At 42.2% G+C, this 25,014-nt stretch overlaps 5 protein-coding genes across 5 annotated transcripts in view; 3 read left to right on the top strand and 2 right to left on the bottom strand.

Annotated features, from left to right (window-relative positions):
- LOC135332833 (ubiquitin conjugation factor E4 B-like) overlaps positions 1-7,936 on the top strand; it is a 9,635-nt gene extending 1,699 nt beyond the window's left edge. The window contains exons 5-20 of the mRNA XM_064527748.1: positions 1,080-1,339; positions 1,440-1,581; positions 1,724-1,870; positions 2,191-2,385; positions 2,562-2,675; positions 2,966-3,055; positions 3,330-3,611; positions 3,821-3,975; positions 4,111-4,209; positions 4,793-4,910; positions 5,104-5,221; positions 5,543-5,823; positions 6,053-6,265; positions 6,475-6,657; positions 7,092-7,197; positions 7,611-7,936. Coding sequence (XP_064383818.1) covers positions 1,080-1,339; positions 1,440-1,581; positions 1,724-1,870; positions 2,191-2,385; positions 2,562-2,675; positions 2,966-3,055; positions 3,330-3,611; positions 3,821-3,975; positions 4,111-4,209; positions 4,793-4,910; positions 5,104-5,221; positions 5,543-5,823; positions 6,053-6,265; positions 6,475-6,657; positions 7,092-7,197; positions 7,611-7,816 — 2,709 coding nt within the window. The 3' untranslated portion in view covers positions 7,817-7,936. The remainder of the gene's footprint in view (positions 1-1,079; positions 1,340-1,439; positions 1,582-1,723; positions 1,871-2,190; positions 2,386-2,561; positions 2,676-2,965; positions 3,056-3,329; positions 3,612-3,820; positions 3,976-4,110; positions 4,210-4,792; positions 4,911-5,103; positions 5,222-5,542; positions 5,824-6,052; positions 6,266-6,474; positions 6,658-7,091; positions 7,198-7,610) is intronic.
- A 191-nt stretch (positions 7,937-8,127) lies between these two features.
- LOC135332845 (zinc finger protein 519-like) lies at positions 8,128-11,114 on the top strand. The gene is made up of 4 exons (XM_064527758.1): positions 8,128-8,280; positions 8,508-8,626; positions 8,939-9,753; positions 10,048-11,114. Exons 2-4 carry the CDS (start codon positions 8,533-8,535, stop codon positions 10,957-10,959), a joined length of 1,821 nt encoding a protein of 606 aa, XP_064383828.1. The 5' UTR covers positions 8,128-8,280; positions 8,508-8,532; the 3' UTR covers positions 10,960-11,114.
- A 1,315-nt stretch (positions 11,115-12,429) lies between these two features.
- Positions 12,430-15,146, bottom strand: LOC135333857 (polyhomeotic-like protein 1). Its single transcript, XM_064528870.1, has 6 exons — positions 15,038-15,146; positions 14,319-14,456; positions 13,736-14,092; positions 13,462-13,557; positions 13,230-13,329; positions 12,430-12,992 (listed from the first exon to the last, which is right to left on the bottom strand). The coding sequence occupies exons 2-6, from the start codon at positions 14,436-14,438 to the stop codon at positions 12,742-12,744; spliced, it is 924 nt and encodes a 307-aa protein (XP_064384940.1). The 5' UTR covers positions 14,439-14,456; positions 15,038-15,146; the 3' UTR covers positions 12,430-12,741.
- On the top strand, positions 15,140-17,488 carry LOC135333867 (uncharacterized). Its single transcript, XM_064528885.1, has 6 exons — positions 15,140-15,260; positions 15,388-15,485; positions 15,536-15,590; positions 15,836-16,011; positions 16,781-16,887; positions 17,242-17,488. The coding sequence occupies exons 1-6, from the start codon at positions 15,224-15,226 to the stop codon at positions 17,354-17,356; spliced, it is 588 nt and encodes a 195-aa protein (XP_064384955.1). The 5' UTR covers positions 15,140-15,223; the 3' UTR covers positions 17,357-17,488.
- Positions 17,489-17,698: 210 nt separating this feature from the next.
- Positions 17,699-25,006, bottom strand: LOC135333843 (dystrobrevin beta-like). Its single transcript, XM_064528845.1, has 12 exons — positions 24,845-25,006; positions 24,579-24,653; positions 23,897-24,196; positions 23,376-23,693; positions 22,897-22,951; positions 22,664-22,703; positions 22,021-22,208; positions 21,858-21,908; positions 21,716-21,754; positions 21,110-21,487; positions 18,683-18,872; positions 17,699-18,197 (listed from the first exon to the last, which is right to left on the bottom strand). The coding sequence occupies exons 1-12, from the start codon at positions 24,867-24,869 to the stop codon at positions 17,913-17,915; spliced, it is 1,944 nt and encodes a 647-aa protein (XP_064384915.1). The 5' UTR covers positions 24,870-25,006; the 3' UTR covers positions 17,699-17,912.
- Positions 25,007-25,014: the final 8 nt, after the last annotated feature.

Here is a 25,014-nt window from a genome sequence, read left to right as displayed (position 1 = left end):
CACACGTGCTACATACATGTAGCACGTGTGCTGCTTGCTTTATGCACGTATGATGCCCTTGCCATTGTTACCATGGAAACTCAAGATATCGTCTATCCAATATAAAACTGCAGTATACAGTAGATCACATTATATACAGGACTTGTGCTATATATATTTGTTCTTTTCCTAGTTCTCCAACCTCTGTTGCATAAGAAGTATATATAGGCGTTTTCTTTTAGCTTTGCTTGCAGCTTGAAAATGTTCTTTTTACCTACATTAGAAAATAATGTGAAAACTGCACTTCCTTGTACCAGGAGTGTATAAGGACTTGTGCTTGTACATAATTATACTAATGTACCAGTTTTAACCATTACAGAAATAGAACTAACAGACTACTTAGTATGTAAACAACTCACCAATCTCTAAAACAGTTTTCTCTGGGATTTTCTCCTTTGAACTTGTTGCCTGTAGCATTGCTTGTCACTGGTTGGTAAGACACATTAGCATTCTCTTCAGTCTTCAGCCAACTTTAAAAAAGAGCTATAAGTCCTTATTAACTAGACCAGAATTTGACAAAGATTTGAAGTAAACTTTTGACAGCTGCTAGTAATACAGTGTGTGGAACGAGTGCAGTTGGCATGCGTGCAAGTACACGTGTGTGGCTTGTATGCAGTTCGCTCGCATACCAACTGGATGTGTGTGAAACGAGTGCAGTTGGCATGCGTGCAAGTACACGTGTGTGGCTTGTATGCGGTTCGCTCGCATACCAACTGGATGTGTGTGGAACGAGTGCAGTTGGCATGCGTGCAAGCACACGTGTGTGGCTTGTATGCAGTTTGCTCATATACCAACTAGATGCGTGTGGAAGGCGTGCAACAGACACGTGTGCAGGCTACATGTGTGTGGCATATATGTACGATAGCCGTAAAGCTCGGTTCTCATGACACGCTTGTCCTGCACATAAATATCCATTGCACACGTGCAGCACTCATTGTTGCATGTGTGCAGCATACGTGCTGCACTTATACATTTCTGTAAGGGTTACTATACATGCTGGAACTCGATTGATATAATGAGTATCACTTGTGCACCTGTAGGAGTCCATATCTCAACCTCTCCGCACCTCCTCTGATCCCGGGCCCTCTAGAACCACACACACACTCACTGCAACAGACCAAATGGTACAGTATCTCATAGACTCTTATGAGAGGGTTCTCACAGAGGAGAAGTCTTCCAAGAGAGGAGTTAATAGAAAGATGACGTTGCTGGCATGCAAAGAGGCGTGCATCAGCCATTGCTGTCTAGTGCTGTCTGGTTATCTTGTGTCATCAGACGATAGCACCAACTCAGAGAAAAGGTAGCATTACTATGATGAAGCAAGCACGTTGTGATAGACAGCATTTACATGTACATGTATAGTAGCACAAGTAACGTAATTTTTATTTTCTCCACTTCAGTTTTAAGCCTCCTCCTTCCATTTTGCTGCGGCGACTGCTGTACAAGGAGCACAAATGTCGCCCTCTGCCCCCCGGGTTTCTTACCGATCTGGTCCTCCATTGTCACAGGGAGAGCAGCGATGAAGAGAGCATTCTAGAGACAGTGAGTAGTGTGTGAGTGGTGTGTGGGTTGTGTGGGGGGGGGGTGGATGCGTATCTAAGTACATTCCTTGTGCTAAATGAAGAATTTCAAGTAGCTACATGTACATATTATTTTTCGATAAGCTTTTCTGTGTGTGTTGCAGGTGTTCCAACCGCTACTGTTTGGAGTGAGGGATGCTGTCTCTGCAGCCTCTGTTCTCGATGACAAGATCATGGAGGGATACTTTGTGCTCTCTGAACTGTGCGACATCAAGGAGGGAACGACCAATGGTAGACCAATCTGTCAAATGGTATGTATCGTCAATGACTTTGGTAGGGTCGTATTGTTGTGGTTAATAGATTGAATTTGGTGTTATAGCTGTACTAACAGTACATGTACATGTTCATGTATGTGAGATCAAAGGTGTCCATGTGTTGGCCTGAATAGCAGATTCAGGATTTTGCACAAGTGGGTGAAAATGTGGGTTCCAAATATCAAGTGGGTGATCGACAAGGTTCAAGTAGGAAATTTACTTGCTCCAAGTGGGTGGAATAATACCCGCTAACCTACACTGAAATAAATTCTGAAATTATCACTCAATCCAACCCCCCCTCACACACACACACACAGTTGGTGAATGACAGTAGATGGCTTCCTGGTTCACTGTCTGGTTCCAAGGCCATGGTCAGCATATTCTTGGGCCCTTTCCTAGCTCTCAGCGGATTGGCCGATGAGTCTGTATCGATACATAAACACTATTACCGTAGCAACAGTGAGGAGGATAATATCGGGGGGACCATACAACAAAGACTTAATATTTGTCGGGTGAGTATTTTACATGTGTTTGATCTGATTCGACCCTTTCGAACTTCTTAGAGCTACGTACACCACAGCGTAAGCAAAATTAACTTAACTTTTACCGTGAAAGATTTGGCTTCTGTCTCTTAGACCTACGTACTGTACCATTATGTATGCCCATTTTATCGTCTTCCTTTGTACAGCACGAGCTGTTTAAGATCATCCACAGTGTTCTGAGGTGCCCGGATATCAGGACCAGTGCTCTAACCTTCGTTCAGCAGATGATTGCCATCAATGCTCACAAGACCAAGCTACATGTGCGTGTACTGGACTATGTAGTTTCATAGCCTTAGGGTTCTGGTGTACATACATACACTGCCACGCCCTATAGTTCTATAAAGATACACAGTTATAATCATGGCGCTCTCCTGCTGACAGCCTACTGGTGTACATATCATCAATGACTCTGGTGTACATACATGTACATACGATTGTCACGCCCTGTACATGTAGTTGTAATGATACACGTTAGATGTTTTTCTAGATGATAGCGTTTTGTCAGGGGTGTGACAGGATGCTATAAAGAGAGGTTTGTCTCCCTCCACAGATTGATGTCCGCCATTTCTCCTCTGACTCCACAATGGCCAACCTCCTCTCTGTGCTTCTACAACTCAGTGTTAAAGTCAAGCTAAGCACAGTGAGTGATTCTGGGATGAAAGGACATGTAACACATCTAGAGATTCCAACTGCCCAAAATTTAATTTGCTCTGTTTTGATAGCTGTTTATTTAGAGGAAGTGTGGTTGGAACTCTCATGATAATATTACATTGTTTAGTCCCTGCATGTGAGTTGCATATCATGAAAGCTACCACCCCCACCACTTCAGTAATTATTATTGACTTGGTGTGGCTAGTCGATCTTAATTGTTACAGATAATACACGTAACTTTCATCCATTGTCTGCCTATGTAGGTGGACCCCCTCTATCTGTTCAACCCTAATAGTAGACTATTCATAGACAAAGAAACACGTTTGAACTTCTCCTCCAAAGACTTGGAGGCCAAACAAAAAGAATTGGTCAGCCAAGAACACTTTAACTCAGTCGCCAAGTTCCCTACGGAATGCTTCTTCTTGACAGCACACTGTATCTACATCACATGGACCTCTTTCTATCGACGCTATAGACAAGGCTTCCACGAGATCAGGCACTTCAGAGCAGCTATCACTCAACTGGAGAGGTCCAAGAAAGGGAAAGTGAGAGAAGAATAGATTAAAAAACTTTCTGAGAGCACTCTCTATTACGCCTTCCTGGTAACCCATTCACACTCATGCATACGTCCCTGAAATGAATACCCTTGCCTGAATGCTACAAAAACTCAGCGCGGTAAAATATCAATCATAGATTGTAGGCTCGGTATTGTACATGTTACATATAAATAATATCAACCTCCCTCCCCTCTCAGATGTTGGTCCAGTACACTGAGCGTCTTCGTAAGGCCGAGGTCAACCATCGCAGTGCCACCACCATCGTGCTAGACCCTGACCTCTTGCAACAGAGTATGCAGTTCTTCTGCTTCCAGGCTGAGTGGCTCTACATGCAGGCCATGGGACTACAGGGGTACGCCCGTATACACTGTACATGTATCCAAGTAAATTACCCTATTATTGATGTGTTTGTGGCGTGTTTGTGGCGTGTTTGTGGCGTGTTTGTGGCGTGTTTATGGTTAAGGCATAATTTCCCCCATTTTTCTAGAAGCTCCCCCGTCCCCCCAGAGGAGGTGCGGTTTCAGCTAGCTGCTGTGCCCGAGTTCTTCTTTGAGTCCATTGCCGAGTTTGTTCTCTTTTGTAGCAGGTTAGTACAGTACAGTCATGCATGTACCAGGGTTTCATCCAGGATTTTAAGTTTGGGGGGGAAGTTTGAAAAGAAACTGCGCGCTAGCGTGAAAAGGTTGAGGCCACGCCCACTTCCGGTCACCACACCCCCTATATTGTTTGTTGTTGGTGCCTATTAGCGATGTATTCCTGGCCGAATGTGCATTGATAGGTAACTCTATATAACTTGGTATGCTGGTTTGAAATTGTGGACCGTATCCATAGAACACTAGAAACCACAAAAGCAATGGATAGATTTGTAGTAATACTATAGGTGATGTAGCAAAAGACCGTGTCTAGATAATGTTGGTTATAGTACCCGGCCCTCTCTCTCTCTCTCCCTCTCCCTCTCTCTCCCTCTCTCTCTCTCCTCCTATTTTCCCCTCTCTTTTGGGGGGGAAGCTTCCCCCCCGCCCCCCCCACTAGATGAAACCCTGTGTACATTGTACATGTAACTGTACGTACATGTTATTGTAGCAGCTGCAAACCAGCTGTATAATTATGTCAGTACGTGTACATGCATACAATTCTACTGTTACATCATAAGGTTTTATTTGTCTCAGGTTCTCTTCACGCAGTCTAGAGGACCCTGGGTTTGTGAACGTCGTCTCCCTGGTGATTCTGCTCATCTGTAACCAGCACTACATCCAGAATCCCTATCTCGTCACAAAGCTCATCGAAGTGAGTACTACATGTATAGCTACATGTACATGTATAGCTACATGTACATGTATAATGCCTACCAATTAAGTCTATGTCAATTTACTTTTTTAAGAACAGCTAGGCGTTTTAACATTGTTATGTAGTCTACGGAGTGATTTTTTTTATGGCGATCCCTCCTCCACACATGCACACACACATCACAATCACTCAGGTGATATTTGTGATGACCCCTGGCATTCAGGAGAGGGAGCATCAGCTGTTGGACATGTTCCTCTCCCACCCTCTGGCAGGAGACCAATTCTCCAGGGCACTCATGAAATCCTACATCGGTATATCCTCATACCATTATTATCACATGCTAGGATCACAGAATAATTATAAGCTACATGTACATGTAGCACTGTATGTACTCCCACGTGGGTGTCATTTGCAGTCATTAGTCCCATAACCAGACTGCTTTCATAGTGATACACGTGAAATCTTTTGGCCTCGATTCCAGGCCTCTGTGTTGTGATATTAACCTTTTTGCCTCCTTGCCGTTAGTTACAGCCTGTAATCGAGGCTAGCGATTTGGTAGGCTTAGACAGGACCCACTTTTTAGAATTGCTGGTCCATTTATTATTATTTGTATTGTGTTTCCATGCGCACAGAGTGTGAGAGAATGGGTGGTTCCAATGAGTTTTACGACAAGTTCAGTGTCCGCTATCACATCTCAGTCATCCTCAAACAGCTGTGGGAGCACCCCGCCCACAGACTGCACATTATTGCCGAGTCAACAAACACTCGGGACGATGCTGGGTTTATTAGATTTGTCAACATGCTCATTAACGACACGACGTTTCTACTGGACGAGAGTTTAGACGCCCTCAAAGCCATCCACGATACCCAGGAGGCCATGAAGGACACCGACACCTGGCAGAGTCAGCCACAGGTCAGTCGGATCATTACGTGTTTGATTTTGAACCCACATAAACCCATAAGTGCAGAGAGGAATTTATTGTTACAGTTAGTGGAAGCCTCATCGAAACTAGCACTAGTGGCAATGCCGGCCCGGGTGGTATAAATTATATACATGTAGCCATGAAGCTTTCAGGAACTCCAGTCAATATCACCTCCTCCCGCCCCCACACACACACACACACACACACACACACACACAGGAACTACAAGACTCTCGTCTTCACCAGCTGTCTGAGGATGAGCGTCAGTGTCGCTCCTACCTTACTCTAGCCACACAGACAGTGTCCACCTTCCATTACCTCACCAAGGATATCAAGGAGCCATTCTTGAGACCAGAGATGGCCGTCAGAGTTGCTTCAATGCTCAACTTCAACTTGCAGCAGCTCTGCGGACCCAAGTGCAGGGACCTCAAGGTACATTGTATACATAAGTACAGGGGGAAAAACTGCACCCTATATTAGTATTGTAGCTATATACTGCACATACATGTTAATGATGCATGCTATTATTAGAGTGTAATACCCAAATTTGGGGTTTAGAATGTACGTACACATTATTTTTGTCTGTTTAGTTTTTGTTTATTTAGAATGTATCCTGGCATCCTCCCTATACATACATGTAGGTCAACGACCCTGCCAAGTATGGCTTCTCCCCTAAGGACATGCTCGGTATGCTGACAGACATCTACCTACACCTGGCAGGGGACGCTCTGGCCAGAGCCGTGGTAGCTGATGAGCGCTCATATCGCAAGGAGCTCTTCGATGACTGTGTACGATTGCTGCACAAGAACAACATCAAGACCAATGTGAGTGTGCTACATGTATACAGTGTGTGTGTGTCGATCAATTGCCTGTACAGTGAGTGAAATCTATCCATAGTGGCCACCTTGGGGCAGACTGTTACTATAATACGTACTGGATTACAGATTAACTAATTATTAATTATTTTAAGCCTGCCAGTGTGTACATTTGACGAAGGAGGCAATTGAACTATTATTGGAGATTTTTGATATCACGATCATGCTGCATGTCAATATTTATTTTATCATGTGCGATATACTACAAGCTAAAACATTGGCGATTTTTAGTTTTGGCGATTTTCACCTTACGATACAGTACATGTATAATTTACAGAGGGTAACCTACATGTACATATAGGTTGACCACACTTTTAGATAGTGTTCTAGGCTATTATTTTGTTTTTCCGTTCACACATAACAAACGCTTGTCCCATGTACAGGACAGCATATCCCAGCTGGTGGAGTTTGCTAGTCATGTGCAGAGTGTGGCCATAGCAGCCATGAAGGAGGACATGACCTTTGGAGAGATCCCTGAAGAATTCAAAGGTCAGCTCATTCAACGTTTACTTACATGTGTGAATTTCCTATAGAGAGCTGGCCCTGATAACCTAACCAGCATTGCATGCGCTTCTGTTTAACCACAAATCTATTCAACTTGTATAGAAGATTACATGTATTTTCATTCATGCAGTCCTGGTATTATGTGTTCAGCTAGTGGATTCCCAGATACTGTTAGGGACCGTATTTGGCTATATGCTTACAAATATGAAGGTGGCCTTTTTTGAGGCATTGTTGTGCACACAAACTGTTATTTGGGACCTGTGCACCTGGCTTTATATCACAGTTGACCATTTCAGAGGTGACCAAAGAGGGTTTTCATTGTAATGATGCATGTATATAAAGGCCTTTTTCTGTTTCTGACAATGTCCTCATAATTATATTGTCCTTTCTTTCATTAGACCCTCTGATGGACACCCTGATGGCTGACCCTGTCCAACTGCCCAGTGGTGTGATCATCGACCGCCCTGTCATTATACGCCACCTCCTCAGCTCAAATCAAGACCCCTTCAATAGACAACAGCTCACCGTGGACATGTTAGAGCCGGCTAGGGAACTCAAAGCTAGAATAGAAGAATGGAAACGTCAGAGAGCATCTAATACATGATACTGTTATGTTGCACGTCATGTGATTCATCATGTATGTTATTATTGTACGTATTTCATGCGCTATGCTGCTATCTTGTATGTTCCTGGTGGAATAATTAATTTGATTAGGAGAACCCTGTGATCCGTGAAATAATTATAAGACCACACTCATCAATCCTATATAGATTAACACTAACATAAAGGAGACAGTATCTAGCCATAATCATAATTATAGCAAGTAGAACATGCCATCTTTACCAGATGCAAGTAAATTAGATTAGTGGGCGTATAATTATCTCAACACTTACGTCACACATAACTTTGACATGAATAATAATTAATTACTAGGCCGAGGTTTACCCAAAAGAGGTTACCCTGCCGTGTAGTCTTAGGATAATATTAGAACAGGAGCTGAGCAAAAAATCCCCACACACGCCAGGAAATACAAAAGCAGTTATAGGATTCAGCAGAGATCAAAGCCAGGTTCGTTGTGCGTTTGCTGATCTTTAATAGACCTAGACTTGATCATTGATTGCTAGAAAGTTTTGTCATTGCTTATTAAAGCTTTGCATGGTGGATGTTTCAACAGTCATCTAGGGGCACTGTTTACTTATGTACCTAGCTTAGCCAACTGCTGTACTGACTGTTATACACAAGTGCATTGTACTGTAGGCAGCAGCATACCACGCTAACATGTTTATTTTATACAGGTCTGTGACCGAGGTTTCCGTCGAGATGCCTCGTCGGTTCATGATGGTGCGGGACAAGCCGTACCAATCGAGCAGTGACCGAATGACGGTTGCACTACACAGGGCGGTCGATGGACCCAGTAAGTGTGTCCACTTAGGAATTTTGGGTAGTAACTAGTTAGCCTGTTAATTACTTTCATAGCTCTGTTGTTGTGGTTAGTAATTACTTTTCATTTTGAAATTAAATTCCTATGGTTACATGTAATGGAGGGGTATGCTTTTATCAGGTGTGGGTCTCACGTTACATGCCCCTATCGCGTGCTATACGTACATACGTTTGCATGCTATCTTGGCTTCCTAAATGATGAGATTTATTATTACACTACAGTGGCTGTTTTCATTAGTAGGCGTAGTAGGAAACAAACACATTATGCAGACTCTTTCTCTCACAGGTGTGGAGGAGATCATTGAAACACAGGACTTTAAACTCCAGGAAATCAAACAGTCCGTTTTCGCTGATATCGGGGGCCCAATTAAACTTCTTGCCGGGGCCCCTATTGTAGTGTCTGCGATTGTGGCAACTCCCATGTGTTCTCACACCATTTCTACACACTACAATGATAACGTCATCAGTGATGTCGAAATCGATTTCTCGAGAGCCGAAGATTTTCTCCAACTTGAAACTCCCATAGATGCTCGCAAAGATCACAACATGCTCAAGATCGCATGCACAATCCCCAAACATACATTTATGCATCAAATCCTTCGAAAGTTCCCCGTCAACAAAAAACGACTTGCCTACATACAACGACGCCCCCCGGCCAATAAATCGTCTGAGACGGGAAATCTTATCATCGGGGACGGTAAAGAGATCTCCATAACTTGCCAAGTGTGTGGACAACGTTTCAATCGCCAACATCACTTTCAAAGACACATCTTAACTCACCCGGACCCGGACAATAAGAAGTTTCTCTGTCAGATATGTGGGAAGAGGTTCAATCGTGCAGATCACCTAAACCGCCATGTACTGCTTCACGGAGATATAAAGCTGCAGAAGTGTGTTTTGTGTGGAGAGGAGTTTGATCGTGCCTCACATCTGGATCGTCATCGACGTAAACACCACCCCCCTGCAGGACAGCAGCCCTCACAGACTCCACCCCTAACGCCTCAAATGAAGAGCCCACCTGCCAATGTTGTCATTGCTACCTCTCCTGTTGGATTCGATGGAGTTGGATTCATGACTAATGATGTCAACATCAATACACCCGTGAGTTGGTGCATGTGTGCATGTATTACTACTCATAATGGTGGTTTTCAGTGAGGATTTGGTAGATTGTTATCTGGTGCAATACATGCATTTTTACATGTGTGTTACATGTGGTGCACATACAGTATTGGAATCTAAACTTAAAACTTAAAATAATGAATACATGTACAGGGATTATTTTCATAGTACGTATACTGAGTACACACATTACTATTATTGCCTTTGTTTGTATAATGCTAATAAATTATGTGTAATAATGTACAGTGATTACTTTATTTATTCTCCCCTTTGCAGGGCACTGGTAACAACCTGCATCTGTTGGCTGCCGTGGCAACACCTGATGGCTCTGCAATTATCAACCAGCAACTACCCAACCCCTCCACTCCCGCTTTTTATCAACCCCTCAGCAACATTGATTTTGGAACCCCTACAGTCGAAGTGGAACCCGAACGACCGTTCCCGTGCGAAGTATGCGGCCGCAAGTTTATCCGAGCCACTCATCTCAGACGACACATGCGTATACACACTGGGGAAAAGCCGTTTGCTTGTCATATATGTGGTCGTCGCTATTCCCGCGGGGATTATCTCAGAGCTCACATCTTTGCTCATCGTCGAGACAAATTGCACAAGTGCAAGCACTGTGGAGAGGTATTTCAAGACCTAACTCGATTTGCCGATCACTGTCGTCTGGTACACAAGGACTTTGACGATGAACACGGTAACCCGAAGCCTCCTCCTGATTGCAGCCCACCTCCTGTAATGTCTACCGTCCTCGAGAGCACACTGGCTGCCGAGTCAGCAAAAGACATCACCATGGTACCGAGCATTCCGGTGTGGGAGACAAACACTCACGGAGACATGCCTATTACAATTATGAACTATGCGCATCAGGACCACCATGACATGATTCTCAACGACTATCATGGCCACTCGTTGCCCACCCCCACACACTCGTCGGAGCTACACCTGACTCATCTACCACCTGGTGCACACAGCCTCATCAGTAATGGACAGATGGGCATTCCGGATAACGGCAACGAAGTCACCATTCTCAATCAGCCCCCCACTCTCGCAGGGAAACCTCAGAGCACAGAATACATTGACCCAGTGGCTCAGTACATTCTGAACAGTGGCAATATTGGGACTTTCCCTACCTCCCACCCCACGCCTGTCATGGGGCAAGGTTATCCTCAGTCAGCTTCATAATGTATGGACAATCAAGAACTGTTCAGCATTGCATTGTATTGTAGCTTAAATTTAGTGTTTTAAGTATTTTTTCTGATTATTGTAATAATAATAGTTTTCTATTAACTTCAATTTGTTTTGTGCAACAGGTATGTACAATAATTTTTTGTCCTCAATTTTCATGATTTAATTCTGGTAATTAGGATCATAATTATAATTACTGCATGTACATGTGTGGGAGAGCCTGAGGGGTAGACTACCAGTGGGTGCATGTGTACACATTCACTGAAAACAATATCAGCCACTTTAGTACCCTCGCTACGCTCGGGATACTAAATCAGTGCCTTTGGGCTTCTAAACCCCATAGACACCTCCAAAACAGTGTCTAACTATTATTTATTTTACTTCCCCTAATTAAGGAAGTGTGGAATATGCATGGCTATATTTTTACTTCCTACAGGCACTATTCAAGATTTCAAAATAACGTTAAGAACAAAGTGATCAGTAATGATAATTAATAACTGTACTGTGTCAACATTAAACACGTCAAAACTATAACATACACACCCACAAACAAAGTTTTACAATGAAGCCCTACTGATGAGCATTTTTAGGCTAAACGTGTGCTTAAGCTCATTTTATAATTATACTGATGTCATAATAATAACCTTCCCATGTCAACGTACATGTATACATTAGTTATGCCTCGAGGCGTAGCCGCACGAGGGATACGGTAAAGCTGACTGTGTGTGTGTCTGTCTGTGTGTGTGTGTGTGTATTCCAGCTATAACTGCTCAACGGTTGCAATGCGACGAAAGCTAACAGCTTCTATAGGCTTCTAGCCACGTTCTCTTGGATTTTGATTCGTGGATTAGCAAACTAAAGCTTCTTTCTCGAGTTATGGCTAGTTTGACTCACATTGAAGGCTGTTGCAGTCTCTTCAGAATATTTCATAGCATCATCTGTCCGCACAAACTTTCTATTCAACATATGAGTTAGCCTTGCACTAAAGCGCTAGCTTTTTGTTAGCTACAATACTCAGAAAATATCTGTTAAAACAGCTAGCTAGCAGTAGCCATTTGTGAAATTGATCTCTTTGGACACACCCTTTAATTATTCCTGTGGATGTAATGCGCATGCGTGCTCATTCCCCATGTGTAAGACTCCAAGATCCAGATCCAGATCCTCCTGGCTGAAGGCCTGGTAAGCCACAAAACACACTACCATATAACAATAATATTATAGATAACAATAATTATGCATGTACACAGGTCTTTTCTTCTTAGATATTATATATGCTGAACTACAAATCAATTTTCTTCTTTCTTGAGGTCCACATAATACAACAATAGATGCATGTAAATAAGTCTTTTCTTCTCAGTGACTTTATATAGATAAGCTAACTTTATATAAAATTCATTATAGAAACTAATATAACTTTTCAGCGAAAGCAAAAACATGGCGAGAGGCATTAGCACAGCGCCAGCTTGAACACTAGTTAAAACATTATACAAAGACATGTTATAAGAAGACAGAAGAATTTATAATATGAGACACATGTTGAAAACATACAAGCACACATGTATTAGACGACAGGCTAATTAAGGTGAAGTGTCATGAGTTACTATGGTAATGTGGATATTGTGCGCACAAATAATTATTGTCAAACAACAAAAAGTATACAAGGCAGAAGACGAACAATAATAGGTTTTTTAGCTCTGTAAAATTATCCTTACAAAGGGGTAAAAAAAGGCAATATGAAAGGGCATTTAGGGTTTAACACACAAATAATAAATTATTGTTTTACTCGGCATCGGAAACATCGTCCATAGCTTTAATTGCATTAATCTGTTGGCATACTTTGAGGGCGGGTCCGAGCCGCAACTGGAGAACCATCAGAAGATGATAGTCTTTGACAAGACTCAGAGCTCTGCCGTCGACCTCGTTCTCTAGGAAACGATCGATGTAGACCTCGTAACCAAGGAATGTGAGGAAGTCACTTACATCGTCAATCGTCCATGATTGCAGGGGCACACCCGTAGGGTGGGCGTACACTGCATAGAGTAAGCATAGGATTATTGTCAAGCACAATAAACATTTATATGGCTCAGAACCGACTTGTCTAATAACACTTAGCTTAATTCAGATTCAAGTTATGGGCCTCCAAAGACAAAGTCAGATAATGAGCACATACATTTAGAGAATCGCTGGGCCACGAATCATGTGAATCAAAAAGCTTTCGTATACACGTGACAATCTAATTCCCAACACGTTGATTTCCCATAAATCACCTTCGATAGGAGTTTCAGTGGGTGTGGGTTTATTTTCCAGTGGTGGTATGTGAAGAGCAGGTGTGATAGAGGGGGTGGCTCTCGCACGCTTGCCTCGAGGCTATACGTGTGTGTACAATGAAGGTACAATTAGTATCTAGTTGGCACTGTATATGTCCTTACAATTATTTCAACAGAAAATATGTAAGCAACACACTACACAACTTATCTACAAAACAGATTGTATACTCACTGATTTCGAGGTGGTCCCTCCATTAGGAGTTCCTTTGTCTTTGGAAAATGATGCCATTTTCCTTCTTCTCTGATCTCGCATAGAGTTTCCTTTGTTCTGGGAAGAGAGTTCAAACTCATAAAGTGTGCAAGTACAAGACATTTTATCATCAAAATCACATGTTCACAAGCATTTCACAGGCAACAAGATAATGTTATGATAAGCTCTCAAAAAGGGAAAACAAACTTCCCCCTATCACCACCACCCTTAGGGCCTATAAATTGCCCTATCATACCTGTTTTGCTGCCCCAGGGGCTGCCTGTCTTACTGACTTGCCATTTGGATTCACCAGTCCCTCGCGAATAGCTTTGGCAATCCCTTCCTCATCTTTCCCGTACGGATAGTAGCGCTTCTCGGCACTGTATCGCTTGCAACACGACATGCTGCAAAATCTTCTGGAGGGTGCCAAGAACTCACTACCCACAGCAACTATCTTGCAATACTCACAGGTGTGCATATTTGTGATATCTGGTGAGACATTGCGTGAGTGTTTAGGTGTATTGGTGCTCTGACGAGTTCTCTTGTGGGATGGTGGTGGCAGTGGTTTCTCTTTGCCGTATGCCTCGGGCACAAAGGACAGCTGCCCATTTTGCTGCAGAGATCGAGTGGAGGAATCAATAAAGTTTTGGGCGATATACATGTAACTTTGAATTTTAATTTACATACAACGTTAAGTGATTGTCTTTATACAAAACAATAGAACAATACTATACATGTAGTTACAGTGTGAAAAACATACATGTAACTGTAAAAGTTGATAAAAGTGAAAAACACACACATCATGTAAGAAAATAATGGTAATTACAATTACAACTTACTGGGAACGGCTTTTTGCTGTCTTCAATGACGAACCCGTCCACGACGTGATAAGCCTTGTCCGAACTCTCGTCCTTGTCTATTATGGAAACATCCATATCGCGATTAGTGCCACCGTCCATTGAATTATTATAGCCGCACTGCGAAATGAAAACCATCAAATCTCACAAGGAAACAGTATTTGCAATTTGCAGCCTTCAACATGAACTGAAGTCGTCTCTCCAGGCACTGATATTCAGTTTCAGCGGAATAAGTACAACACACATTACTGACTATAAAGGCTACAAACATCGCCATGAATTTGTTTCTGAGATTGCTAAAATTTGACACTCAAATACTTTTACTTGGCGCTATATAAACGAGAAAATATATCAAACAAGCTTGAAGAAGCTGTTAATGGAGAAAAGGAGTAATTAACTTGATCGATTATAATGATTCGCATGTGCACAGTGACAACCTCCCAACTTATACCCTCGTGTTTAGATAAAACAATACGTTCTTGAGGCTAGGTCTTCGAGTCCAATTAATGGTAAACCATAATATTAAAGGCCTTAGAATCGGATTAATTAAATACTGACAATTTATCGCCTTCAGTTTGCAAGTGGCGATCAATATATCACAGCTAAACACAAAATAAGACACAAATATAGAAAAATTCAGTAAAGATCACATACTAAATGCATTATTATTGGTATGTATGCAGGACTAAAGGAAAACTCACACAGTTTAGGGGAGGAATTCCTGTGCACTGGCTGAAGAAAAATGGGCCATTTGTTGTCGCAAGGATTGTGACCCTATTACATTACGTAGTCCCAAGTGGGCAGGGCCTGGGTGGAGGGGAGGGGCTTGTAGATAGGTGCGCAGCAATTGGAAACGATCACCCTCTGGCTTTGGTAAGGGATCCGTGATGACTTTGCAGTGTCTAAGAGCTCTTAGGATCAATAGTAAGTCCAGGCATGTGTGTATTTAGTGGTCCCAGTAGTCGATCAGAAGTAAAGACTACTGCAGAGATGAAGTAAGCACTGGAAATAGAAAATTATGATAAAATGTACACATCGTTTTGTTTCTCAGGCTCTAGGCTGGGTGGTCGCAGTTGGAGCAGCTTTAAAAAGGAGTGGGCGGCTGAAGAGAAGCATGCGCTGACCACTTTGGTCACTTGGAAGAGAATTGTATGTGATTCAATACACTTGCACAAATATAACTATGTATACACCTGCAGTCTCTGTTTGTTGGGATACCTGTTGTGTCCTACCTCACATGGAAACATGTCATTGGTAAGACTACCACCCTCAGGCCGTATTTCATAGTTTGAGTCTCTCCCTGGACGTAGCTGTTTGGTAGTGTTACAATATGGACAATATTGGTGTGTTTAAATCATAAATTGCTTTTACCCAAATTTCCCATTTTTTCGGAAGTCGTATGTAAGTGGGTGTTTTGGGCCTATTTGCTAAATTTGAATTCAATGACAAGTGTACAATATATTAGTGAAGTATCATTATGACAATGTTCTCCTCTGCAGTTGGTGAGGAGCATTCTGAGCCGAGAGAGTTCTTTGCTTGGCCACACCTGCGGATTAGGAGTAAGCCGTTTCCGTGGGGAGATGGGGACACCTCTCTCTTCAACAATCCACATGTCAACCCCGGGCCAGAGAAGGACAAACCTCTACTCACTGAAACTAAAACTGAAACTTTCAGAGTACGTTTTTGTAGCTACTTAAGATTTAGTACAATGCACCTCGTACAAGTAGATTAAGGATGATCGCTGATCCACTGTCAAAGGATGCATTTTGGGGTTCTTAGAAAGCTCTATCATAATTATGCCTCGGTGCGTATGCGCAAGCGAGTTATACGGTAGTGTGTGTGTGTCTGTGTAGACTGCTACAGCTGCTCGAGGATCAATGAAGTGCAAGTATAGGCTTCTTTCTAGTCATGTTTACTTGGATTTTAATTCGTGGATTTGCAAAATAATGCTTCGTTCTCGAGTTATGCCTAGTTTTGCTTACTTGGAATGGCCATTGCAGCCTTTTCAGAAAAGTGCGTAGCGAAACTTGTCCATAGAGTGTTGCTACTCTACTTAGTAGTTAGCTCTGCACTAGAACGCTAGAACAGTGAGAAGAGAGCTGCAAGGCTCTTACTGATGCAGCCATTAATCTTAGGCTTGCATTTTTGGCATCAATCATTTTTAACAACAATCATGGTCGATCATTACCCACTCTTAGAGTTTCCCTGTGATTCTGGATTCTGCCTGCATGTATATAGTAAAATTAATCCATGCAAAAATGTTCATCAAATTCATAAAATTAATGTGTGTATAAACGCTATTAGTAGCTTTATGTTATGTAGCTTTGGCACCTCCACCTGCGGTGCTTTCATTATAATACGGTTACAGAGTTGTGTACAAGATGCTAACAACATTTGTAGTGTATATTATATAGTCTAATACTACTCTCGTCATACTTCTTCAGGAGAAGGTGGATCGGTTGTGGTTGACGTACCTCCATGACGACCCAGTGAAGAGAGATGAGGAGAGATGGGACCATCTCAGGAAGATGCAGAAGAGAAAAAAAGAATAGTATCCTGCACTGTATTGTATATACATGTACATGTACTGATATGTACTTGACATTGCTACCACCATGACTGAACCTTTGTCTTTTTACATGAGCTGTGCTTAGTAGCATTGCTCTTTTATTTAGGCCACTTAAAATGTGTTTGTTTACCCTGTCTTTTGAATACATAGGGACTTGCAAATAAGAGCATATTGAATATAAATGGTCATTTCTAATTGTGCACAAGCCTGATTGTGTTTCTAACTATTGCAAATTGCATGCACATGCTCACTCTTTGCGTTTCTTTCAAATGTGAGTTAGCAAGGAATACTGTAACGCACGTACTTGTACTGTTGTTTCCCTAACCCACCTTCCAGCCTGGCCAAGAAGAAGACCGCCATTGACAACCCAGTGCCTATACAACCTATGGATCTGTTCACTGAGGTGAAGTACACACCAGTCAACCCTATAGACTCCGAGATGGAGAACTAGCGACATAGACTATTTCACAAACTGTTTTTGTATGTAGTGCTTGTTGTTAAAATAATGTTTGTCAACCAGATATAATTATACAATCATTATACAGTATTATACTGTACAAGGCTATACACTTATATCAAGAAATCATAATTATATGAATTCTAGCATTGTACAGGATATAATTATTATTATAGGTCCTATATATAGGTCCTAGCTCACAAAATTTGGCTGCTATTTTTGTACACATATCCAGACTATAGTAAAGGGTCTCATTCAGCTAGTAGCTATAATTATAGAGATAATTATAAGCAATAAACAGGATATACCTCGATCAAGGCTTCACGTCGTTCACAATTTAAATTGTAACTGATAATAATAATATAATAATTAATATAAAGCATTATATAACGTTATAACATTAATTGATCAATAATAAAAAAAAATGCAGAAATTATAAATGTAGTCGGCAATTGAACAAAATTGCATGTCAATGAACAAAAACACAAGTGAATAAAATTTCTTTTTTTTGATTATAGCAAAGTACTATAATGTTAGTCAAAATGTGTATTCACCAAGCCACAGACATTCGGTGACTCTCAGGAGACACCATGTTCAACTGCTCAGGTGTAAAGTCCACCAGAGGATCAAGGAGGTGCTGGGACCCATGGAGCTTGCTCAGCGACTTGTGGATCTCGGGGGACTTGATTCGGAGTGTAGGTGGGGAAGGGGGCGTAGTTGATCCGATACGAGTGTACGGGTCAATGGGAGCAGAGTCACAGCGGGAGTGAGAAGACATCATGTAGGAGGTAGGATCCAGGCTTGGGTTGCTACCCTCTACTTGTATCCTCTGAAGCTGAAAGGCGAGAAAAAATAACGTTAACAAAAATAATTGTTAGGTTAATTTTATTGTGTAAACAATGACTACATTGTATAATAACCTTTTGTGCAAAGCCTATATGCAAGAGTTAATCTGCGAGTGTGATTTTTTGAGTGTATACAGCTTTCTATAGAGCAAACACACTCCCCCTCACTCGGGCTAACATCAACACTTTACACTGGATAAAGAGTCTGGTCATTTACCAATTTTCAGTATTTTAGGTGTGCATTTATGCTCGCATAATAATGGCTATTCACAGCAACACCACTAGTCTATGAAGATAGCAAAACCCGTGAGATACTAGAGCGTACCCCATTAGGCTGCATGTAATACTTATAGTGGACTAAACAACAAAATTAATGGTATTCTTGACAGGATAAAATCTAAAGGATATATACACTCAAGATACCTATAGCTAGTAACCATGCAACAAATCGTTATATACCCATAGTAACACGCACCTGTGAGAGGAGACCGTTGAGTTCCCCGGACAGTTTTCCCCTACGCCCAGAGAGAGAGTTGACCTGGCCCTTCAGTGCCCTCTGTTCCAGCTGCAGCTTGGAGACGCTGCTAGGGCCCAGTTTGAGCTTGGGCTGAGTCGAGGCAGGAGGTAGTTGACTAAGAAGCTGATCCACCTCTATGCTCAGACGTCTGTGAGGGTGAGAGGGAGGAGGGTTAGAGGGTTTGCATGCATAGGTAATGTGGTAAATACTCTAACTGGTACGGAGGAGGAAGGAGGTAATGAAATGGTCTGTTACCGCACTTAATGTTGCATACATAATCCTGGCAATATGGCACTGTTAAACCAGCCAGTCATTCTAACACCCAAGGACACACACAAACAGAGAGACTGACTGCCAATCATAGGATACAAATACTTCAACAGACAAAACGTACATATATGTAGCTATCAAATAACTTCAAAGAATAATGACACATACATTAAGATATTTGATTTCCTAGAACAATATTTACTGGGTGCATGTTCACAGTAAACAAGTACAGTGTCACCTTTGTGCTTTCTGTTTACCAACTGAAAGCCCTTCTTGGGAAGCTATGCAGGTTGTACTTAGTTCCCCGTACTTATAGCTATATGCAGGCTTCTGTTGGGTCTACGCTAATCAAGTACCTCAACATTTACCATGCAAATTAGTGTGCGCTTAAGTGACCACAGCTAAGTATCTAGAAAACCGAAGTTTGAGGCAGATTTGCCAATGCTATTAGAGACAGATTGCCTGAGGCTGGACAGGGGAGGACATGTCTCACATTCACACCTATCTGTACTTGGAATCTACTAAAAAGCCCCCATATACGAACACCTAAGATGGAGGGTGGGGGTAAGTGTGTGTATGCACCACACCCTCATTCCAAGCACGAAACCACACAGTTGATACAAACAATATCATATTTAGTTGCAAGAAAAAATTTGTCCTGGGATTCTGTATAGAGATAAACAATTTTAGATCAAAGCCATCAGTTCTGTGGGAGTACGTATAATTATATACGCAAATAGAATGGGCATGCAGTTAGTGGAGTTATCCCTTTAAAAATCGAGAGTGTATTTTGTTGTTTTGTAATTGAGTCTATTGATAGCCGTACAAGTGACAGTGGGGGTGCTCGAAGTGGTCAGATATGTTAACAACATAACATGCTCATGTACGACTCAATTGCAGATGAAAAGAGAGGAATAGAGTGTGTGTGTCACGTATCAGAAGATGTTGCTCTTCATATAGACTATAATATTGTACGTGTACTTGCATGCACTAATCTGAGCTGCTGTCAACAGCAAAATGCTTGTATGTATGTTCACATACCGACGACAAGAAATTGAATAGGCCACTTAAATCGTGAATGTCAGACAAGCTGTATAGAGTTGCATTCGTTTGAATGAGCATGAGTACACATAGCGTTTCACACGAGAAGTGGTGGTATGCGTGTGCGTGCGGTATGGTGAGTGTCTACGTGGGCATCATCGTTCCATGTTAGGACAGGAATGTGACAGCATCATATATCACACAAACACGACGTCCTACACATACCGCACATCAGAATGCAAAAACACTTAACAGTAGTGGGAATGAACAAGAAAGCATGATGGTACTTAAATTTGTGTAAAGCAGGTATTAAAGCAATTGAGATACATTAGCGTATCATTGACTTAAAGATTCCAATCATAACTATAGATCACTATAAATTATTTTGTCCTTAGCTCACTCGACACCACTACCACTACCGCAGTGTTGCCAGTTAGTCTAGCTGTGGTCTGCTAGCGTAACCAAAACAGTATGCCAAATATGTATCTAAATTGAGAGGTCCATCAGGGAGCATAGGTTACACTTGTGGTATTTCCTGCAGCACTGAGGCCTCTCACCACAATGCAGGTTTACCAGTGAGATAATTACAAAAACATTAGTGAACTCATTGTGATAGCATTTGTATGCATTCTGAGACCATATGCTCCAGACCATAATGGCTCGGCCAGGCCACCCAACTTGGGCCACACAAACTGCATGGACTCTGTTGTCTAATACTCCACACAAGTATTTAATACTGTTGGCAACCACAATTGGTCTCATTATTAAATTTTGGGAAAACTTCCACTTAGCTCTTGACACAACAAAGCCACCACTTAGACAATACAACACTGTGTAAGACTCAATACAGTGCTTTTCAAGTGGGTTGAAGATCATTCTAAGTTGAATGTTGAAGTGAGTACTCCATCCAATTACAAGCCACTACACCGCAAAGCTGGGTGGCTGTCACAGCTTTGTGGTGTAGTGGCTTGCATTCAACATTCAAATGCAAATGCAAATACAGTACTTGAAAAGCACTGTATTAATAATGATTACATGTACATGTATATATTTTTGATAATTAATTATACCTACCTGTTAACTTCCGTGAGTTCCTCTGAGCCAGCACTTGACTTTCTAGAGCTCCTCCCCACCACCGGGTCATGAGTAGGTGATGAGTGGGTATCCGAACCCGTGGTGCTGTTCGATAGGTTGCCTAGCGACGATTTCCGCCACACCATATCACTTCCATTATCAAAGCTGAACTTTCCCCCGCTAGAGGCAGAGTCAGGTGAACCCCCGGAGCTGCTCAAACTGGTTCGTTTCGAGGAGCTATCTTTGAATGCTTTCATCGGCTTGCCGGCAGATTTGCCGTTGACTAGCTGAGAGGTTGGTCGTGATTGAGTGGTCTTGGAGGGTGCCTCGTCACTGCTGATGCGTATCATTGCAGGGAGGTGGGTACGAGGAATGGTGCTGTAGGTGAGAGAGAAGACATTGTTGTCAAATGTGAATATGAGACTGAATAAAAATACCCATAAAAATTAATTGATTTGCAGATGGTTCAAAATCAACGAGCAGAAACCACAAGTGTATGGTGAACCAAAACATTGCTACTTGAAAACGATTGTAAAATTCCCAGGAGGCTAACAGAATTCCTGATGATAAATGATAAATCTATTGTGCGTATAATTGTTAACTCACTTCAACTTCTGTCCACTATTCTGTTGAGTATGGCTCAGCCTGCAGTAACAGAGAGAGTGGGTTAACATGCAAGTTTATATGACTATATGCCGCTTCTATACAGTCACTTGAGCTATAAACAGTTACTGTATGTAACACTTACATGTGAGTGATGGAGCTCATAGGAGAGTCAATGTGCTCATGGGCTGGAGTGCTGTGTGTGGGCGGGGCAAGTTAGAATGATGCTCGAAAAATAATCACAACTGAGTAAAGTCATCTAAAGAACTAACAGAGTTCATTCTTTCTTATTATAAGGTCTAGCTCACCTAGGCCTGGAGGTTCTTGGTGAGTACACGAATGCCTCTTTGCTCTCAGTGAATGGAACACCCTCCTGATGCTTGGAACCCATAAGCCGCTGACGCCATCCCTTGTGACCTTTGCCCCCTGTGGTGTGCTCGAGCACCTGGTGAGACTCCAGATGCTTATCACTCGTTCGTCCTTTCAGGAAGCACATCTGCAGCAGAAAGAGAGAGAGAGTGGGTGAATGTTGGGTCAAATGTTTACTTTACCCAAGACTTTAAAGTTTTGTATATAGCTCGCACAAACCTCAGAACTGCTAGCCACAAACACACATCTGTGTGGTGATCTAATCAGATTAGAGGCTTCCCAGTCATTAAATGCTCACCAGCAGACAAAATGGCATAAATTTTGAGTCCTTTAAAAACATTAATAACGTTACAGTGACATGTGGCATAAACGTATGCCAACTCTGTCACTAAACAAGATTGAGCATGGGCACACGACAGAAACATAACCATAAGCAGACTATCAACATTTCCGTAGTTACTGTAACCTTTCTCTATAATGGCTACATGTGTATACTAGGAGCCATAAAGGGTACTAATAGCCAGCAACAATTTAAGACGAGTATATGGCTTTTACAGAGATCTTCTCAGAACTGACTCTCACCTGGCAAAGGTTGTAGTTGGGGCACTGGGTGCATTGATACCTGTGCAGGGAAAGACCGTGTGCGTGTGTTAGTTAGTTGATGAAAACAGAAAAACAGTGAAAGTAGAAGCACACTAAAACAATGGACGGTTTCCTATATTTACTTTCAGGTACATGTAGTATGGTTGAAAATGTTATTTCGGAAGGATACTCGACCACCAGAGGAGTATTTGACAACATCGTTCGAAGCTCACCTCATGGCTATGATTGGCTTGCGTGTGCAGTCACAGCATCTCACAGAATGCACTTCTGCAGTAGAGAAACCATACAGTAAATGACACACTGTCATGATGTAGGTTACAGGTACGTAGCCACTCTAGCAGTGACAGTGACTGCCTGATAACAGTGATCGAGTTGACCCCTAAAACAAGCTGTGGTCACCAAAACTGATAAGTAATCAAAACCACTAGACACCATTTTTACTCCACATGTCATAATAAGGGGAATACCAAGGAGGGCAAATAGACAGAATACTTCATGAATTCCAACTCCATAACTCACAAAACAGCTTACAATCTACATGCATTTACTCTACATGCACCCCAGTGTTTAGCACCCCAGTGTTTACTGAATAAAAAGTGCACTCTTTCACTAATGAAAGATACTTGCCTATTGTACTGGTAGCCACATATAATTATAATACTAAGGCAGCAAGTAAAATGATGGTACGTACCATTCTCCAAAGAGGGCAGTTTGTGGTAGAGTGTCACCCAGGCTAGGAACTTTGGCGCTTGTGCAGCAGTGAACATCTTTGTGAACTCAAACTGAGACAACCACGGCCTCCTAACAACACCATCAAGCTCCTCCTCATCTTCAATGTCTTCTGCCGAACGAACAGCTGCCAAACAGTCGCGGAAAATATCGTCCACGCTCCACTTTATGTACAGGTTCTCTTGCATACTGTCTCCGATCTGCTGAGTGGCCTCACAGAAGTAGGCTATTCCAGATGGCTCCACAGTGCCACTCTGGGTGGACAGCATACTGAATATAACTGTAGGAGGAAAGGAAAGATAATAGAATCATTGTTATCAACGGAATGCAAGTATAGTAAATAGTACACTAGATGACCATGTCAAAATGTATCTATAGACACTTCCCAATTGTATCTAAATATAATATATACAGTCATGTATACCAACAGCTGCCCTTAACTAGATCACTGACAGTGCTATTCAAACTTCTAGTTGTACTCACTTCTCGCCTTGTCGAAGGGCTTGGTCCCAGACAACAGACAGATGAGTATCTTGAGAGAACCACTTCCAATATAGCCTCCAGTGGAGGTGAGATAAACCATCTGACACCAGTTAAAGAAGAGCTCCTGAGCCTGCTGTAGCTTGTTGGCTCCCAACGAGGGCTTCTGCACCTTGAGGCACGAGTATAGCTCTGTGATGAAGCTGCGTAGTTGGCTCAGGGGGACGGGATCGGAGCGCCCCAGGCTATGGATACCAGACTGGTGGAGGGCTTCTTGCAGTGTGGCCACTTCAATATGATCCACTGTGGTGTGTGTGTGTGTGTGTGTGTGTGTGTGTGTGTGTGTGTGCGTGTGTGAGCACAGACTACTATCTATAGTGTGTGCATGTGTGAATGTCATCGGAGTTGTGAATATGCAGAGCCCCACTCAATGGAGAGAATATAGTCTCCAGTATAGAGTTTCAGGGAGCACAATACAAAAACGGTGCAACCATTCCAAATACAATGGTGCAAAGCTCTTGTGATACAACTACATATCTATAATAATCTCCATAGGCTTTCAGCTGTGGAGGTGCTAAATAAATTTAATGAGGATAAACTGTTTAGCCCACTCCTCCTGGAGCAATCAGCAAGCTGCCTCAGGCAATGCACCATGCACACAATAATATATATACCCTGAACTCACAGAGGAAGGCTTTCTGCAGCTTCCTAAACTTGAAGGCCACTCTGTAGACTGGGTACAGAACATCATTGAGGGTGGCTACAGGGAGGGAACAGAGAAATGCAGTTTAAATATCTGAATGCAATCATCAAGCAAGCATTGATTGTCTATGAGTTGGAGTATAAACGTGTAAACAAGCTTCACAACAATGACAGGGAAGAGATAAATATAATATAGCATGCATGCAGCTAGCTAGCTCTAGAGGCTTCCTAGCTCCACTATAAACTCACCAATTTCTCCCAAAAGAGTGTTCATATTTGCTGTTGTTTTAGTACGTACTTTGCACAACTAGGATTTATTATAGTAGCAGTTAATTCTGAAACTGTCGTAATAATGACAGACACAGTTGGAGTAACGCTTTTATAATGTGTGGTAATTCTTGACCTATGTGGGCTAAACA

The sequence above is a fragment of the Halichondria panicea genome, chromosome 3, assembly GCF_963675165.1.
Source record: "Halichondria panicea chromosome 3, odHalPani1.1, whole genome shotgun sequence".
Lineage (NCBI taxonomy): Eukaryota > Metazoa > Porifera > Demospongiae > Suberitida > Halichondriidae > Halichondria > Halichondria panicea.
Note: the sequence above shows the minus strand (reverse complement) of the source record. Positions and strands in the feature narration are given on the sequence as shown.

Excerpts from the sequence above, each read along its gene's own strand:
- LOC135333867 (XM_064528885.1), top strand. The coding sequence starts at position 15,224 with ATGACTTTGCAGTGTCTAAGAGCTCTTAGGATCAATA. Across the intron at positions 16,012-16,780 it reads CTAAAACTGAAACTTTCAGA|GAGAAGGTGGATCGGTTGTG; the intron begins GTACGTTTTTGT and ends ATACTTCTTCAG. Across the intron at positions 16,888-17,241 it reads CAGAAGAGAAAAAAAGAATA|CCTGGCCAAGAAGAAGACCG; the intron begins GTATCCTGCACT and ends CCCACCTTCCAG.
- LOC135333843 (XM_064528845.1), bottom strand. The coding sequence starts at position 24,869 with ATGAACACTCTTTTGGGAGAAATTG. Across the intron at positions 23,694-23,896 it reads GCCCTTCGACAAGGCGAGAA|TTATATTCAGTATGCTGTCC; the intron begins GTGAGTACAACT and ends TTCCTCCTACAG. Across the intron at positions 22,704-22,896 it reads AAGCCAATCATAGCCATGAG|GTATCAATGCACCCAGTGCC; the intron begins GTGAGCTTCGAA and ends TTCCCTGCACAG.
- LOC135333857 (XM_064528870.1), bottom strand. The coding sequence starts at position 14,438 with ATGGACGGTGGCACTAATCGCGATATGGATGTTTCCATAATAGACAAG. Across the intron at positions 14,093-14,318 it reads ACAGCAAAAAGCCGTTCCCA|CAAAATGGGCAGCTGTCCTT; the intron begins GTAAGTTGTAAT and ends CGATCTCTGCAG. Across the intron at positions 12,993-13,229 it reads CACTGAAACTCCTATCGAAG|TGTACGCCCACCCTACGGGT; the intron begins GTGATTTATGGG and ends TACTCTATGCAG.
- LOC135332845 (XM_064527758.1), top strand. The coding sequence starts at position 8,533 with ATGCCTCGTCGGTTCATGATGGTGCGGGACAAGCCGTACCAATCGAGC. Across the intron at positions 8,627-8,938 it reads CAGGGCGGTCGATGGACCCA|GTGTGGAGGAGATCATTGAA; the intron begins GTAAGTGTGTCC and ends TTTCTCTCACAG. Across the intron at positions 9,754-10,047 it reads ATGTCAACATCAATACACCC|GGCACTGGTAACAACCTGCA; the intron begins GTGAGTTGGTGC and ends TCCCCTTTGCAG.